At 41.2% G+C, this 14,543-nt stretch overlaps 1 protein-coding gene and 1 long non-coding RNA gene across 4 annotated transcripts in view; one reads left to right on the forward strand and one right to left on the reverse strand.

Annotated features, from left to right (window-relative positions):
• LOC310677166 ((E2-independent) E3 ubiquitin-conjugating enzyme FATS) overlaps nt 1-14,543 on the reverse strand; it is a 125,978-nt gene that overhangs the window by 66,351 nt on the left and 45,084 nt on the right. Inside the window, exon 1 of one of the 2 annotated variants that reach the window (XM_083439622.1) lies at nt 11,517-12,179. The exons of the other annotated variant lie outside the window; for it this stretch is intronic. Within the exon in view, the coding sequence (XP_083295748.1) occupies nt 11,517-11,682 (166 nt within the window). The 5' untranslated portion in view covers nt 11,683-12,179. Of the gene's footprint in view, nt 1-11,516; nt 12,180-14,543 lie in introns of those variants that run through there. 2 annotated transcript variants of the gene reach the window in all.
• Nucleotides 9,136-13,298, forward strand: LOC310677223. 2 transcript variants are annotated; one of them, XR_014511004.1, is made up of 3 exons: nt 9,349-9,522; nt 12,159-12,246; nt 13,079-13,298. It is a non-coding gene; the product is annotated as an uncharacterized lncRNA (long non-coding RNA). The 2 variants fall into 2 exon arrangements; XR_014511003.1 differs by lacking the exons at nt 9,349-9,522; nt 12,159-12,246 and adding an exon at nt 9,136-9,229.

Raw genomic sequence — 14,543 nt, forward strand, 5'->3', positions numbered from 1 at the left:
TGCATAAAACTTTAAATATTTCTCTCTGTCTTACTCTCTCTCTCTCTCTCTTTCTCCCCTCAGACAGAAAAGGCTTACAGCTCCTGAAAGTAGAGCTTACATGGCTATTACAAGGAATCACTGCATCTCTGAAAGTGTTTACAATTGTCAGACATCCTTAAAAGCATTAGGTGTTTTTCTTCATCCTTTGTGTTAGGACAAGCGACAACCAAATGAGCAGTGATTGGCCTGGCCTGTTTGTTATCTGCTTTTCTACACTTGTACAGAAGACTATCAAGGACAAGGCACAATAAGAAGAGCTCTGCTGGATTAGAACAAAGACCTATGTCAGCCAGTGTCCAGTTTCCTACAGAGGTCCTACAGAGGATTAGAACAAAGACCTATGGCAAGCCAGAAAGGAGAACTTGGTCGCAAGACCACTGTCCCACCTGTGTTTCCCAGCAACTGTAATATTCCGCGTCATTCTGCCTCTGATTCTGGAGTTATTATAACCAAAATGGCCAGTAGCCCTCTATAACCATTGTCCTCCATGAATATGTCACATCCTCCATTAAAGCCATCAATGTTAGTGGCCTTCACCACAGCTTGTGTTAGCTGTGTGAAGAATTACTTCCAGGATCTCCCATCATTCAGATTCACTGGGTTCTAGTACTGTAAGAGAGAGAGAGAGAGAAAATCTCTCTGCCCACATTGTTCAAACTATACATAATTTTGTACACCTCCATCAAATCTCCTCACTCACTCTTTTTATAAACTACAAAATCAGAATATTTCTCACAGGGGAGTTGATCCAACCCCCAGTTTAGTTTGCCCTTTTTCTGCACCTTCACAGTTCTACAATATCGTTGTTGAAATAGGGCAAACAGAATGGCACACAGTATACCCAGAATAGTTATGCCTTTTCTATAGTGGTACCTCTGGTTATGAACTTGATTCGTTCTGGAGGTCCATTCTTAACCTGAAACCGTTCTTATCATGAGGTGCCCTTTCGCTAATGGGGCCTCCCGCTGCCACCAGACTTCCGCTCACATCCTGGGGCAAAGTTCAAAACCAGGAGCATCTACTTCTGGGATAGCGGAGCTTGTTACCCGAAGCGTTCATAAGGAGGATGGTACGTAACCCAAGGTTCCACTGTAATTTGAATTATAGTGATTTCAGAAATGCATACAGTGAACAAAACTCCTTGAAGTTACGTCTGTTCTCCATATTTATAGAGAACTCTATAGCTGCTGGAAAAATGTAAGTTCAACTTTGCAGGCTAAAAAGGGTGTGAATTTAGAAGCTTTGTTATTGGGGTCCTACTCTCCAAACATCCACCGTAAGAAATAAGTCACCAAATCATGCTGTTACGATAATTGGGTCGACAGCCAAGTGCTACATATCAAGCCTACTGACTTACTCACCTGCATTTTGCACTAATGATCCTCCTTGCCAACACATTGTAAGGACCCATATTTGTGGCATGCACTTAACAAGATTCGCTCTGTGCCAGCTAGAATGAGTCAAATTACTCTGCAAATGTGGCTAGAAACTGGGTTAAATGAGACGTGGCACACTGGGTCCAATATCCTTTCAGGGATACTTCAGTAACCAGGCAAAGTTATTAGAAATTGTTTCACCAATGAGCAGCAACATGTGACATGTAATAGCTCTCTCTCTTCCTTGCCATTCATCTTAGAGCTTCAGGGTGATCGAACCTACCCGCTGCCAGCTCTATATGCAAGTTAACTGCAAGTGGGATACTTCCCCCCACACCCGTTACTGAAGTCCACAGGACTACCAGCTCCTGCTGCTCCACCAGATGAACTCTTATTATCGCTGTGCTCTGGTGTGCCCAACCAGATTCTTACTCAGTTGAACTCGGCAAGGAGCACTGCAGGGAAAGTACTTGTGCTTAGAAGCTCAGCACTAATAGACTTCTGCTACAGCTGCCAGCCTGGTTCAAAGGCAGGAGAATAAAAAGTCAGTGCAAAGAAACAAACAGCAGAGAAGTGCCAAAAAATTAAGGGTTTGGAGGAGAAATTGAATGCACAAAGAGGCCTTAAGCCAAGGAAAAGACCAGCATGGGAGGAATAAGGAACAGGTGCACAAAGGAGAGCGTTGCTTCTCCTCATAGATTTTCTGTCATATAGGAAGGGTAAAAATAGTCATTGAAATAGGAGACAAAGAAAAAATTCCCCCTCCCAAAGGTAACCCATAATCTGCGGCCATGTAATGGCCTAGTAAAACTATATTTGTATCAGATTGTCAACATGTATTACACTCATCAAGATCAGAGATTATTCATACTCTCCACTACTACAGTCTAAAACTACAGGGATCAGATAATACTCACGATTTTGCATAGTGCTAAAAGCTGACAGTACTAATTTAGGGTGCATTTTCCTGACTCTACAATCTCATCTTGAGGTTCACCCACCCACCTGGTTAGGGAGTCTTGCAGCACTTGTGCCATATTCCCTTGTGCACCAGTGAGTCATTCTCACTTTCCATTATTCGTTTCTGTCTTGGGTACTGGATAAACTTCTATCGGGGTGCTTGAAGTCTAATGTTACCATTTTAGGTGACTGAATTAGAAGAGTATTGTGATGTTTCTTAGCTCAGTGATTCCGCTGTCAAATGTGATTTGGCTGCCCTGCAGTTGGGTGCATGTGCAACAAGTTATTTCAGACAACCCAAAACTATGGTAAAAGACAACAGTGAAAAAACAGAACGAATATTATACTTTGATTATTGGGGAGGGTGGGCAGACAGAGACTACAGGCAAAAAGGTTAAATGGCATGCTCTGCTCATGCCAAGGGAGAAGGTGAGAAAACTGTAGCATCTCTCTCTGTGTAATCAATGGATAAGGTCCCAAGCACTGCAAGACTGCACCCATCCCTTTACTAAACTAGGGGGTGGAAGTGGGATAGAGGGAGAAGGCCAATATATTTTTGGTCAAAGCAAGTAGTCTTCATTCAGGCAATCACAAACCTGGTCAGCAGCAAAATATGTAGTTGCAAGACTGGAAGAAATAATGGAAGTGTTCTTAACCTGAAACTGTTCTTAACCTGAAGCACCACTTTAGCTAATGGGGCCTCCTGCTGCCGCTGCGCTGCCAGAGCACGATTTCTGTTCTCATCCTGAAGCAAAGTTCTTAACCCGAGGTATTATTTCTGGGTTAGCGGAGTCTGTAACCTGAAGCATCTGTAACCCGAGGTACCACTGTATCTGTACAGTTTTTGGTTGCCATTTGAACAAGTTTACCCATGAATAAACATGTATATTAACTAATTATATCATTTTCAATCCGTTAAAATGAATATTCTCCTATTTTAAATGAAAATTCTCTAATATTCTCATTCATCGAGAATATTCTGGAGAATTTAACATCACTACTTTCCACATGTGCCTCTCCAAGTAAGATCAAGCTTGCTATCAGGGATAAGAAATGGATTGGGTGAACTGGTAGGGGAACGTAAGGAAGAAGGGCCACCACTCTGGGGTAGAACATTTGCCTTCCATGCAAAAGGTTGTCTCCAGCATCTTCAGGTAGCACTGGGAGAAAAGCCCTGGTGAAATCCTAGAAAGCTACTGCAGGCCAGTCAGCTAGATGGGCTAATACTTTTGATCAATATAAGGCAGCTTCCTATGTTCCTGTGCAGGCCTCAGTTTGGTTGCTGTGTAGAATTGCGGTATATCTCGATGAGCCCGGCCAAAGATTCTGCCTCATATAACAAGATTGTGTGTGTATCAAGACGAGCAGGTGATGTATGTTGTGAGAGAAAGCCTCTCCTCCTACCAGAGGGGAGGTGTTGTGAGTGGGAGCCGTTCCCGTGTCAGCAGGGGGGCATATTTGGCTCCATGCGTCACTTTCCCAGCTGCTGGTGCCACGCCCATCAGGCCAGCCAATAGGGCTGGCTTGGGGGCGGGCTCTAGCTGCATTCAAGCGGCCATGGCAGCCCTGTGCCTCTTTCTGCTGTGCGGGATGGGGTCATATATAGATTGTTTGATCCAATGCCTAAGCCAATACCACTCACATGCTGTAACCAATAAAGTTGTGGCCTTCTTTAGCCCATTAACCTAAAATACATGTGTCCTTGTGTCTTATTTATCCCTAAGTGAGTGGCGTGTCCTCGACTCACAAGGGTTAGAAACATTAGCTGTCATCTCTGGTCTAGGATAGTCTTGGCTCGACAGAAACGGAACTGAAGAGATCTTGAGTTTTCTACATCTTTGCTTTACGGTGCTTTGTCCCCAATTCTAAAAATCAGGTCTCCGTGGCTAATTCTCCATACATCATTCAAACTGCATTAAAAGTTTCAGTGCTGCTTTGAGAGGATTCCATGGTGATGAAACTGTGAAAAGCCAGAACACCAGGAAGGCTGAAGTCACCTAAGGATCCTGTGGGTGTGAAATTGTAGGCAATTACATCTGATCACTGTGTCAGACATTGCTGCTGAATTTATTCAAATTTGCTATAGAAATTGTTTTGAAGTACTTCAGAATACCAAGAGCCCTGATTAAAGCAAATTGTGTCTACTATATGCAAGGCTGCGGGAAGAGAATCTAGTCCAACAAGAGTTGTACATGATTAGAAAATGTCAAACACCAGAACAACAACAACAAATTAAAGAAATGAAGTATCTCAGAAAAATACTGCTCCTGAGTTTCAAAGTCTTCTGGAAGACAGTCACTAGCAACTGACTCAGGACAGGTGAGAGCAAAATGGAATTATGTAAATGGGACCCATAATGAAGATGAGGACAAATTGTGTTGACCAAGTTAAAACTATTTTTTTGCAGGAGGTGGTATAATCTGACAATGTTATATATTGGTGTCCAGGGGAGAAGATTCCTGAAAAACAAGTACAGTGCTGCATTTTAAAATATTGAATGTTTAGGAGATGGGGCACAGAGAACATCCTTTTCCACAGAAAATATTCCATTTTCAGTCCTTGGCATCTCCAAACTGGGCTGGAAAGACTCCCCTCCGAAACTCTGGAGAGCTGCTAGCAGCCATTGTAGAGTAGACAATACTGAGTAAGTTTGACCAATGGACTCAGTATGTATGGATATGAATATGGATGGATGTATCAGCTGTAAGCCCATATCATCACAGTTCTACTTAACAACTAAGTCAAACAACAGCTTCATCGTCACCTGCACCAGCCCTCAACTTGTGACACTCAAGATTAGATGGTATTTCTTGATCCTTCCCACCTATTTGACAGTGATCCTGTCCAACTTGCAGCACTGACTCTGCCTCAATAGGCTGCACAAAAGCTAGAATTATAAGATGGTCCAAAGTACAGCAGGGAACAAATCATCCATCAATTTTGCCTCCTCACAAAGGCCGTTGTTGATAGCTGCTTTATTCAAAGTTGCTGCCACCCACCCTGGATACTGGACAAACAGCACAGAGAAGCAACATAATCAGGTTTAGGTTTCTGTGGGCTCTTAGCAAGATAGCACAAATGAAACTACAACCTCTCATATGCTGTTCTTGTCTGAAATTTTAAAAAATCATGTTATCACAAGGGATTCTGTAGCATGATCTTACTTACTATGGGGATCTGGGCAGATCAGAAGTAGCATGTGCTGTTTCCTGACTATGGAGGTGGGCAACTATTGTCCCCATCTTCAAAAGGGGGCAGGGATAAGACCCAGGTAACTACCAGCTTGTAAGCTTGACATTGATACCAGGAAAGGTCCTAGAACAGATAAATTACGCAGTCAGTTTGTGAGCACTTAGAAAAGGATGCTGTGATTATTAAGTCCTAGTATAGATTTCTCAAAAAAAGTCATGCCAGACAAATCTCATTTCTTTTTCCCCCCCTTTTTTTTTTGATAGAGTTACAAGCTTGGTGGATCAAGGGAATGCTGTGGACATGAGTCACGGATTCGAGCACCACACTGAGCAAAGGATTCCTGCATTGCAGGGTGTTGGACTAGATGACCCTTGTGGTCCCTTCCAACTCTACACTTGTACGCTTCTATGTTTCTGCCGATGGTTCAGGAGTTGGAAATTACAGTGGGGCACAGCCTTCCCACTCAAACTGTCAAGCAATTAAAAAAAATCCTCAATATCTCAAAGCCAACCACTTTTCCTTGTCCCCTGCCCCCCCGCCAATTTTCTACTTGCATAGAAGCCTGTAGACGTATTTCTGTTAAACTCCCGTTCTCTTGCCTATCAGCTCTCTGCAGCACTTTGTCAATCCTACTTCAAAAGTATAGCAATGGCAAAGAGGCATGTCTCATGTGCATCTAGACAGAAAAACCATGTGACCAATCAGACTGCTGGGAAGTCAGTCCTGATAGGAAGACTCTTACTTCATTTGTTGTTAATGGTGCCTGTTCAGCACAGCCACTATAGCAGATATTGAAGGAGTCAGAACTGCTTCCAAAACAGCATTAGCCTAGCATGTTTAGAGCTGTTTCCCTGAAGGCAAGAGAAGCAACAGGGTGTGTTTCCTACTTTGAGGAACTCCACGCCACCCATGGTATTTGTTTTGTGACCTTGCTAGAGAGAAAGAGCAAGCAAGCTCTCTGTAATAAATATCTACTGTTCTACTTAATCATTCTGCCTCTTTTTAAATTGGGGAATTGGGAGGCAAATAGTGGTTGGCTTGTGTATGTGTTGGAACATACTCTGTATTAACTGTTTCCCTCAAATTTCCAGAAAAGGTGTGTGGATCTGCTTCCAACAAGCCACTCCTCTAGCAGGGGATATATCTTGAATGCATAGGAATGAATAAAATGCTGTCACTATATTTCCAGCTTGTTCTTAGTAAGTTTGTCAGTGAACTTCTAAAGTGAGACATTTGAGCTCTGTGCCTGTCTGGACACGACTCTGCAATAGTCCCCAAACCTGGAAGATAGTGTCCCAAATCTCTGATATAATAGAGGCCAATTATGATTAGCCTGGTGTGATGAACTCCACACATGAGCAGAGATTATTACTATTCATTTTCAGAACTGAGCTACAAATTATAATTATGTTCTGTTGTGCTCTGATGTGCCCTAGCCCAAATGAAACAATCATTATTATTTTTTTATCTATTGGTTGGAACACTTTGCTCTTTTAATTAAAAAAAAATGTTTTGGATAATGAAGAGTTGGTTTTTGGAGGGAGGAAACTGCACGCACCTGAAAGCAAGTTTTTCTCACATTTTAAAAGTTTTTAAGTGTTTAGGTTTTTTGGGGTGGGCAACAGATGTGTAGGTTTTAACCATACAATAACTGAAAAGATTAGGTCATGTGGTATGGTGTAATTTCTAAATAAGAGGTATTAAGTCAATCTTGTCTAAGAATCATACTTGGGCCCTCTTACCTTGAAGTTATTTCCCTGTCCCCAAATATGCAGAGAATAACTGAGGGAGGGGGCGTTTTTTAGACAAGAGGAGACAATGGTACTATGCACATGTGTGATTGTATACTTTCCTAAATAACTGCTATAAAAGTCCTACTAAGATGAAAACATTAAAGTTAAAAATAGCAGCTCTACCAAGTGAAAATGTTAGCAGCTACCACTGACACCTAAACCATGTAGCAGTTGCAGTGTTAAATAGGCCCTGGGAGACCAGTGTCCCACACTCCACTCTGCCATAAAGCTCACTGCATGAGCTTCAGCCAGTCACTGCCTCTCAGCCCAACCTACCTCACAGGGTTGTTTTGAGGACACAGTGTGGAGGAGGAGAGCCATATGTATGTCACCTTCAGCTTCTTGGTGGAGGAAAGGTGGGATAAAAATGCACATTAAAAGAAAAATGCAGGGGGAGGGGGAATAAGCACCAACACAGAACAGAGTTTTGGAGGGAAGAAGATTCAAGAAACACCACCGGGTGTTATTTTATTTTTCAGTTATTCTTATGATTAGGAAGCATCCTGATCCACCTCAGTTTCAAAATGATAATCAAGACTGGCTTTATTTTAAAATGTGCTGTGTGATGATAAAAACCTTAAAAATTGCCAATAGATTTTATACAGGGCGGAATGGGCATGAACACCAAACAGGCTGCTTAGAAGAGACAGCGAAAACTCCCCTTTAAATAATATGCAGAAAGGACAGATCACCCACATACTGATTACCAAACAATACTGTACTTCTAAAGCATGACCACCATTTGAAACCATATTCAGCAGGGCCCCCAGGTAGCCACCTTTATGAAGATGGGAAATTGCTTATTTCACCTGCCAGAAAGGTACCGTGAGCAACTTCATTATCTTTTGCAAGGACCCACAGGCATTTCAATAAAACCTCATGATTGGCCGTATGAAAGGCTACTAAAATACCTAATAAAATCAGCATGGATAGTTGACCCCTCTCCACTGCCAGAAGGATAGCATTAAACAAAGATAGGAAAGAATTCAATAGCCATAATGCAATTACAATGGAATGAACATAAAACTGTGCCATCTCTGCTGATGGCTGTACTTTCACAGCAGGATTACAGCTGGCCAAAGCAGGGAAACAAGTTGTTCAAGTGTGCATGTGGCTGGTGCTAAAAGCCCATGTGTTTATTATGATGTCACGATGCAAATTTATGCACAGAACAATCTTAGGCATCCGCAAAACAAAGCAAAAAAACCCATAATTCCCAGTGCGCTCTGGTTACTTTTTCAAGGGCTGCGTGAGCCCAGCTGCGTCTGAGGAGTTATGCAAACATCACATAGGGGGAACTGCATACGAAACTCTATTCTTCTGCAAAGGCATAGATTAGTTAAAACTCTCAAAGCTGGGAAACAGTGATCTAACTGGGAAAGAAGCACACATTCGTAATCAGTCATCATCCGCCCTGCCCGCAATGAATTTGACAATACATGTGGCCAAATGGATTTGTCTTACAGTAAAAAGATGGTAAAGGACCCCTGACAGTTAAGTCCAGTTGCAGACGACTCTGGGGTTGCGGCGTTCATCTCACTTTACAGGCTTACTACAATAAAATATACAAAATACAAAATAATTTAAAATCCCCCACCAACAAAAAAGAAAAGAAAAGCATCAGATGACGTAAACTTCAGTCCATGAGAACTATGTCATAATAAATTTGATAGTCTTTAAGGTGTCACAAGACTTTGCTGTATTTGGTAATGGCTGTGTCCTAACATCACAATTCCACGGGTGTTGGGATACCCTGAGTTCAGTGGGACTTAATCTTTGGTCACTGAAGTCACTTTAGGACTGAAGCCAAAAGCAACAGGACATCTTTATTCTGATTGACAAGTAGTAACTCTTTTCCACCACCAGGTAACAATGCTGTTCATTGTCAGTTCAACACCATGTTTTGTTCTTTCTGTAGCTGGCAGTGACACAATTCATATATTAGGAATTCTATGTTCTCCTGCTGCCTGAGTGCTGGAACCACTGCTGCAAGGCCCATTTCCACCTGGCCTAGGGGGCAGGGCCCAGACTCCAGAGTGAGCTAAAAGAGGCTCCTGGGAGGTCACTGGAACATTGCTGGAACAACTCTTGGGTTGCGACAACTGGCTAAAATGTTTTAAATGGTTCTAATTTTGGTTCCTCTGTTTTCTTTTTGTCGGGTTAGTGTTGGTTAAATGTTTAGTTGGAGTTGGTGGTTACTTTGAGTATAACTGTAAACTGTTTGTTATTATTATTATTGGTTTTTATTTATTTATTGGTTTGTTTGTTGTTTGTATAGGATATCTCTTTTTTAATGTTTGATGCTTTGTTGTGTTTTATTTGTTGCAAGCCGCCCAGAGTGGCTGGGGAAACCCAGCCGGATGGGAGGGATATGAATGAAATATGATGATGATGATGATGATGATGATGCAAAGTAAAAGAGGCATTTTGCCAAAGGCCAACTAAATCCACTCAAGTATTAAAGTCACAGTGCTAACAAGTTGCTTCAAACTTAGCAACTCTGTACTTAATTACCCCCTGAAATCATCCTGTACATGTCTACTTGAACACAAATCTCATTAAATTCAACAGGGCTTACTCCCAGGTAAGTGAGTGTATTGCTTTTGGCTACACTGCCCTGTTGTTAAATGATTGCTTCACGTTGCTGCAATACATCATAGTCAATATTACCAGTATTTTTATCTCTCTAGATAAAACATATATGTATATGTTTCTTAGTTTTTTAAAGAATGTATTTTGTCATGAGGAAAGGAGAATTGTCATAGATCACAAAGTCTGAGAGAAAATAATTACATTTTAAGCAGGGTGCATGCTAATACTGTTTTCACAGAAGAAAATTAGCCCCATTGTGATTTGTCGTCTTGTCTAGGAAGTTATTTATTCCAGCCTTTCTTTTAATGGGGTAAAATCTATTTTGCAAGCTGGCATGTGAGTTGAACTGAATTAATGCAAACCCATTATTTACATTTCGAGATACTTGTCTTTGCTGTGGCAGGGCATATGGGAAAATGTTAACAATTTCACTGGTGTTGACTAACAAATCAAAACTTTCAGGAGTTTTTTTTTTAATACCCTGACTAATGGAGATAGATGCCTAACACCGCTCCCCCACTGTTTTGTGTCTCACAGACACAGCATCTGTCTTTTTTGCCATTGGAAAAACAAGATTCATTAATAACGTTGCTTTCAAATGATGTATAGCCGAACATACGTCCTGCAACACAATCCTTCTAGAAAGCAATAATCAGACTACACAAACAACACTCCTAACAAACACAGGGAAATGTCTGGTGGCCATGACCTAGTGCTAAATATATGTTAAAAAAGGAAATCACACACAAACCACATGGGTAACTCTAAACCTCCTTACAACCTGCTGCAATCCTTTTCTGACATACCTGGGCGTAAGACCCATTCATCTTAATAGGACTTACTTCTGATTAGATATGTATAGGGTTGACTATAATATCTGGATTCCTCTTGGTTACAATTACTTTGGTTGCATTTTGATTACAGGGATCTACAAGAACTTGGGCTTTGCAAGAAGTGGAATGTTGAATATAGTTTCTTTTATTTAATTTTAGCTTAGAATAGTAATTTATATCCCACTTCTCTCCATTAAAATTGGACCCAAGGTAGTTTACAGAAGTAAAAACTTTTAAAAAATATTACACCGCATCACGTTCTGTGTAGATCAATAACATACATGTAAAAAACACATGCTACACCGCAAAACTAAATGCACGTTACAAAATACAAAAACACAATAGCAAAATCCAGACACCATTGTGAGCCTTTAGTTAGGAACAGCAACTGTGTTGCTGTATACATTCAAATTTATTTTATTTTTTTAAAGGCTGCTTGAAATGTATAGAAAATTACTGAGACTGAAATCCTATACACAATTACCCGGAAGCAGAATTTGTTCAACTCAAATGGAATTACTTCTAGTAGACACATATAGACTTCCACTGTAAATCCTCAAGAATTGTGCTCTTTAAATTCTGCTTTAAATGCAGGAGCCAGCCAGGTCTTTTCAAAAAGTTCATCAAATGTTGTAGTACCAACAGAAGCAAAAAAACAAAACAAAAACAAAGCAAAGCATTGTTCAACTACTGATGCGAAAAGCCTGGAAAACTTGTACCAAACTTACCAAGGCAACACGGTTTCCCCCAGGAGGCATGGTTAATCATGAAGCAAATTTGAGATATGAAGGGCTTTCTTTCCTGGTTCCTTGCTACAAGAAGCTTTGTCCTTAAATCCATCTGGTTGTGCCCTGCGCAGCTCAAGACCAGGGGTTTCCTTTTCTGAGAAAGCATATTTCATGTTGGTTTCAGTTTTATAAATGTTTCCCTTGGCTTGCTTTCGCTAGGCCGGCTGCCACTTGTTGCAATGGTAACAGGGGAAGCCAGGATCTGCTTTCTGCTCAGTCGGCTGGAATGAATAATTAACTCCCCCCCCCACCTCCCCTCATTAGCATTCCATTCAAGCGACACAAATGAAGCAATTCATTTCTCTTTTTTGTCCTCAGAAGCTCACTGGATTAATGAGGGTTATCTAGGAGATAAGGCCCAGGCCTGCTGATTTCATTTAGCCTGATTGGTTAGGAACGGTGTATCCTAAATGCAGGGCCCCATTTGCCCGCATATCAATTTTTGGCTGCTGCATTTTTCAACCTTCTTCTGGCAGGAGATCTTACATTCAGCCAGGGAGGATATCTATCTGGCGGACGCCGCATGAATCTTTCATTTTTGCAACTTTAATATTTTATGCTGGCAGTGTTCTCTGTTTATAGGTGCTTTGTGGAGCCACGTGAAGGACAGGTCTAGCACCAGAAAATGCCCTTATGTAACTTCCTCCTGGCCAATTTGGCACTCCTGCCGGTGAGTTTGCACCACAACTGAATTCACCCCTCCAGCAGCTCACCTGCTGAAAGGTTGGGTAAAAGTGCCTCCACCTCACCTCACTGTGGACATAAACAAACCACTTACTTTTCTGTAAGCTGCTTTGAGACATACAGTGAAAATATGTAGGATAAATAGGTAGAGGACACAATCTGTATTGGCCTGGTGTGCCATCCCCAATGAAATGAATGGGAACAGCCCAAGAGTATACTTGTGTTTTTTAATGCATACTGCATCTGTAATAACAACAAGGCAGTGTGCCTTATATATTATATAGTCAGGCAACCAGTTCATTGAATTATTTACTGCAGTTGGGAAGATCTAGGAGACATCTTTCTCAGCCCACTATCTGTCATCTTTCGGACCAAAGACTGAACCTGGGACCATCACTTTTGCTGCTTCCTTCCAAGTTTTGGGTTTTTTCTATATCTTTTCCAGAGCTTTTGCAGTCCTCAGGTGCACTAGATCATAACACTCTGTTCCTTCTGATATTCAGCAAGCCTCATCCCTTGTAATGTTTTCAAGAGCACTGAAGACCAATTTCTTCTCAAAAACCTTCAGTGGTTAAAGCATACTGGGGTCTTTGTGTTGTGGGTCGCCTGGATTTTATTGTTGTTTTTGATGTTTTTAGCTTTAGAGCAGCTATGGAATGAAGTTTTAAACTATTTAAATATTTTAACTATTTAATATTTTAAAGTTGTTGTCACTGTCCTTTTAGATAGAGTTGCAAGTCGCTTTGTGGAAAAGATTTCTTGAAAAGCGGGATATGCATTTATGTGAAGTCATAAAATAAACCAACATTTGATTTCAGAAGCCCTGTTTCCTTATATGGGGCCAGGGCAATAGCAGCTGGCTAGAATCAGAGAAGAATCTGGCATGTCAAGAACAGCATCTGAGAGAGTGGAAGAGGAGCTTGGAGGAATCTTAGCAAGTCAAAGGAGCATGGCACTATGATAGAATCTCGGCAGAGGTGAAACCAAAGAAGAGGAAGAAGGGTGGAACCTAGTAGAATCTAACAGGTCTAGCACAAAGCCTATGATAAAACCTTGGTTTTATTGCCTATGCAGAACCTATATTAACTAGGCCACATATTTGTACGTAATAAGAGAAAGAGGAAGGAGCAAGACTTTCAAGCTTTATGGACTTAAATATCTGTTTGCTTGTTTTTAAATCACAACTATGGGGCAAGTGAAATAGCATTATTTTATACACCCATAAAGTAGAGTCTGTAGGACTTTTTGATTTCTGCCATAAATGTCAATGGTGATCATCCTATCATCCAAGTACAAATGTTATTACTATTCAGGGCCTAGCATGTTCTTAGCACTTGTGGCTGCAAATATCTGGAGCACTGCCTGGTGCCATCTCAGAGCCCACACATTGGGGACAGAAAGAGATATCCAGGGCTGAGGTAAGGCTGTGTTAAACATTTTGCCCCCAACATGAGGCAAAGTGCTCCTTCATGGGTAGGAGAAGCAGAATGAATTGTGCAAACTAAGCCAATTTATACAGAACTTCCTTAAAGTAAAATCTGGTGTTTGTTTACTTATTTTGTTAATAATGTATACTGTCTTAAAGGTTGTCAGTGTTCCATTAGCCAGACATCATCAAATGGCAGAAGAGGCAAGAACAGTTCCCAGGCTTGGATTCTTCTTCTGAGCAGCCGTACACTACTAGAGCCTAGACTGCCACAGCAGGTTTCTCATGCACCCCTCCTTCTGTGCAGGCTTCTGTTTACATTAATTACACAACCAAATCCTTTTAGTGTACAAAAATTGCTTCCTTCTTCCCACAGATGCTTTGGCCACTGTCTAGACAAGGATTTGAGTACACTGATCCTTGTGTTTACCGCTACTCCAGCATTAACGTTGTGCAATGCTGTTTTTGTCTTCATGTGCATCATACATGAGAAACAAATGTCTTTGCAAGGATGGGCAGAAGGGAGATAGTGGTGGGTTGCTGGATGACTTGATATATATTGGCAAGGGTTTCTCAGTTCCAATTGTTTAGCAATAGCAACAACAGAAAGGCTTTTTGAATCCAAATAAGGCTGTTGGAATGCCTGATTTGTATTAATTCGGATGCAGATTTGTATACTAGCAGCCTCCTAGCGAGAGTTGCTTGGGAATTCTAAGACACGCACACACACAAAAAACAGGGCAGGTTTGAAAATAGTGATTAAAAGGTTGAATCTGCTGACATAGTTCAATATGGTGTCCTGTTATATCTTAACATAGATGAAAACATGCTCCTTGATCTTGGGTACCATTGTGCAA

This window comes from Podarcis tiliguerta, assembly GCF_965153285.1.
Source record: "Podarcis tiliguerta genome assembly, chromosome: 5".
Taxonomy (NCBI): Eukaryota; Metazoa; Chordata; class Lepidosauria; order Squamata; family Lacertidae; genus Podarcis; species Podarcis tiliguerta.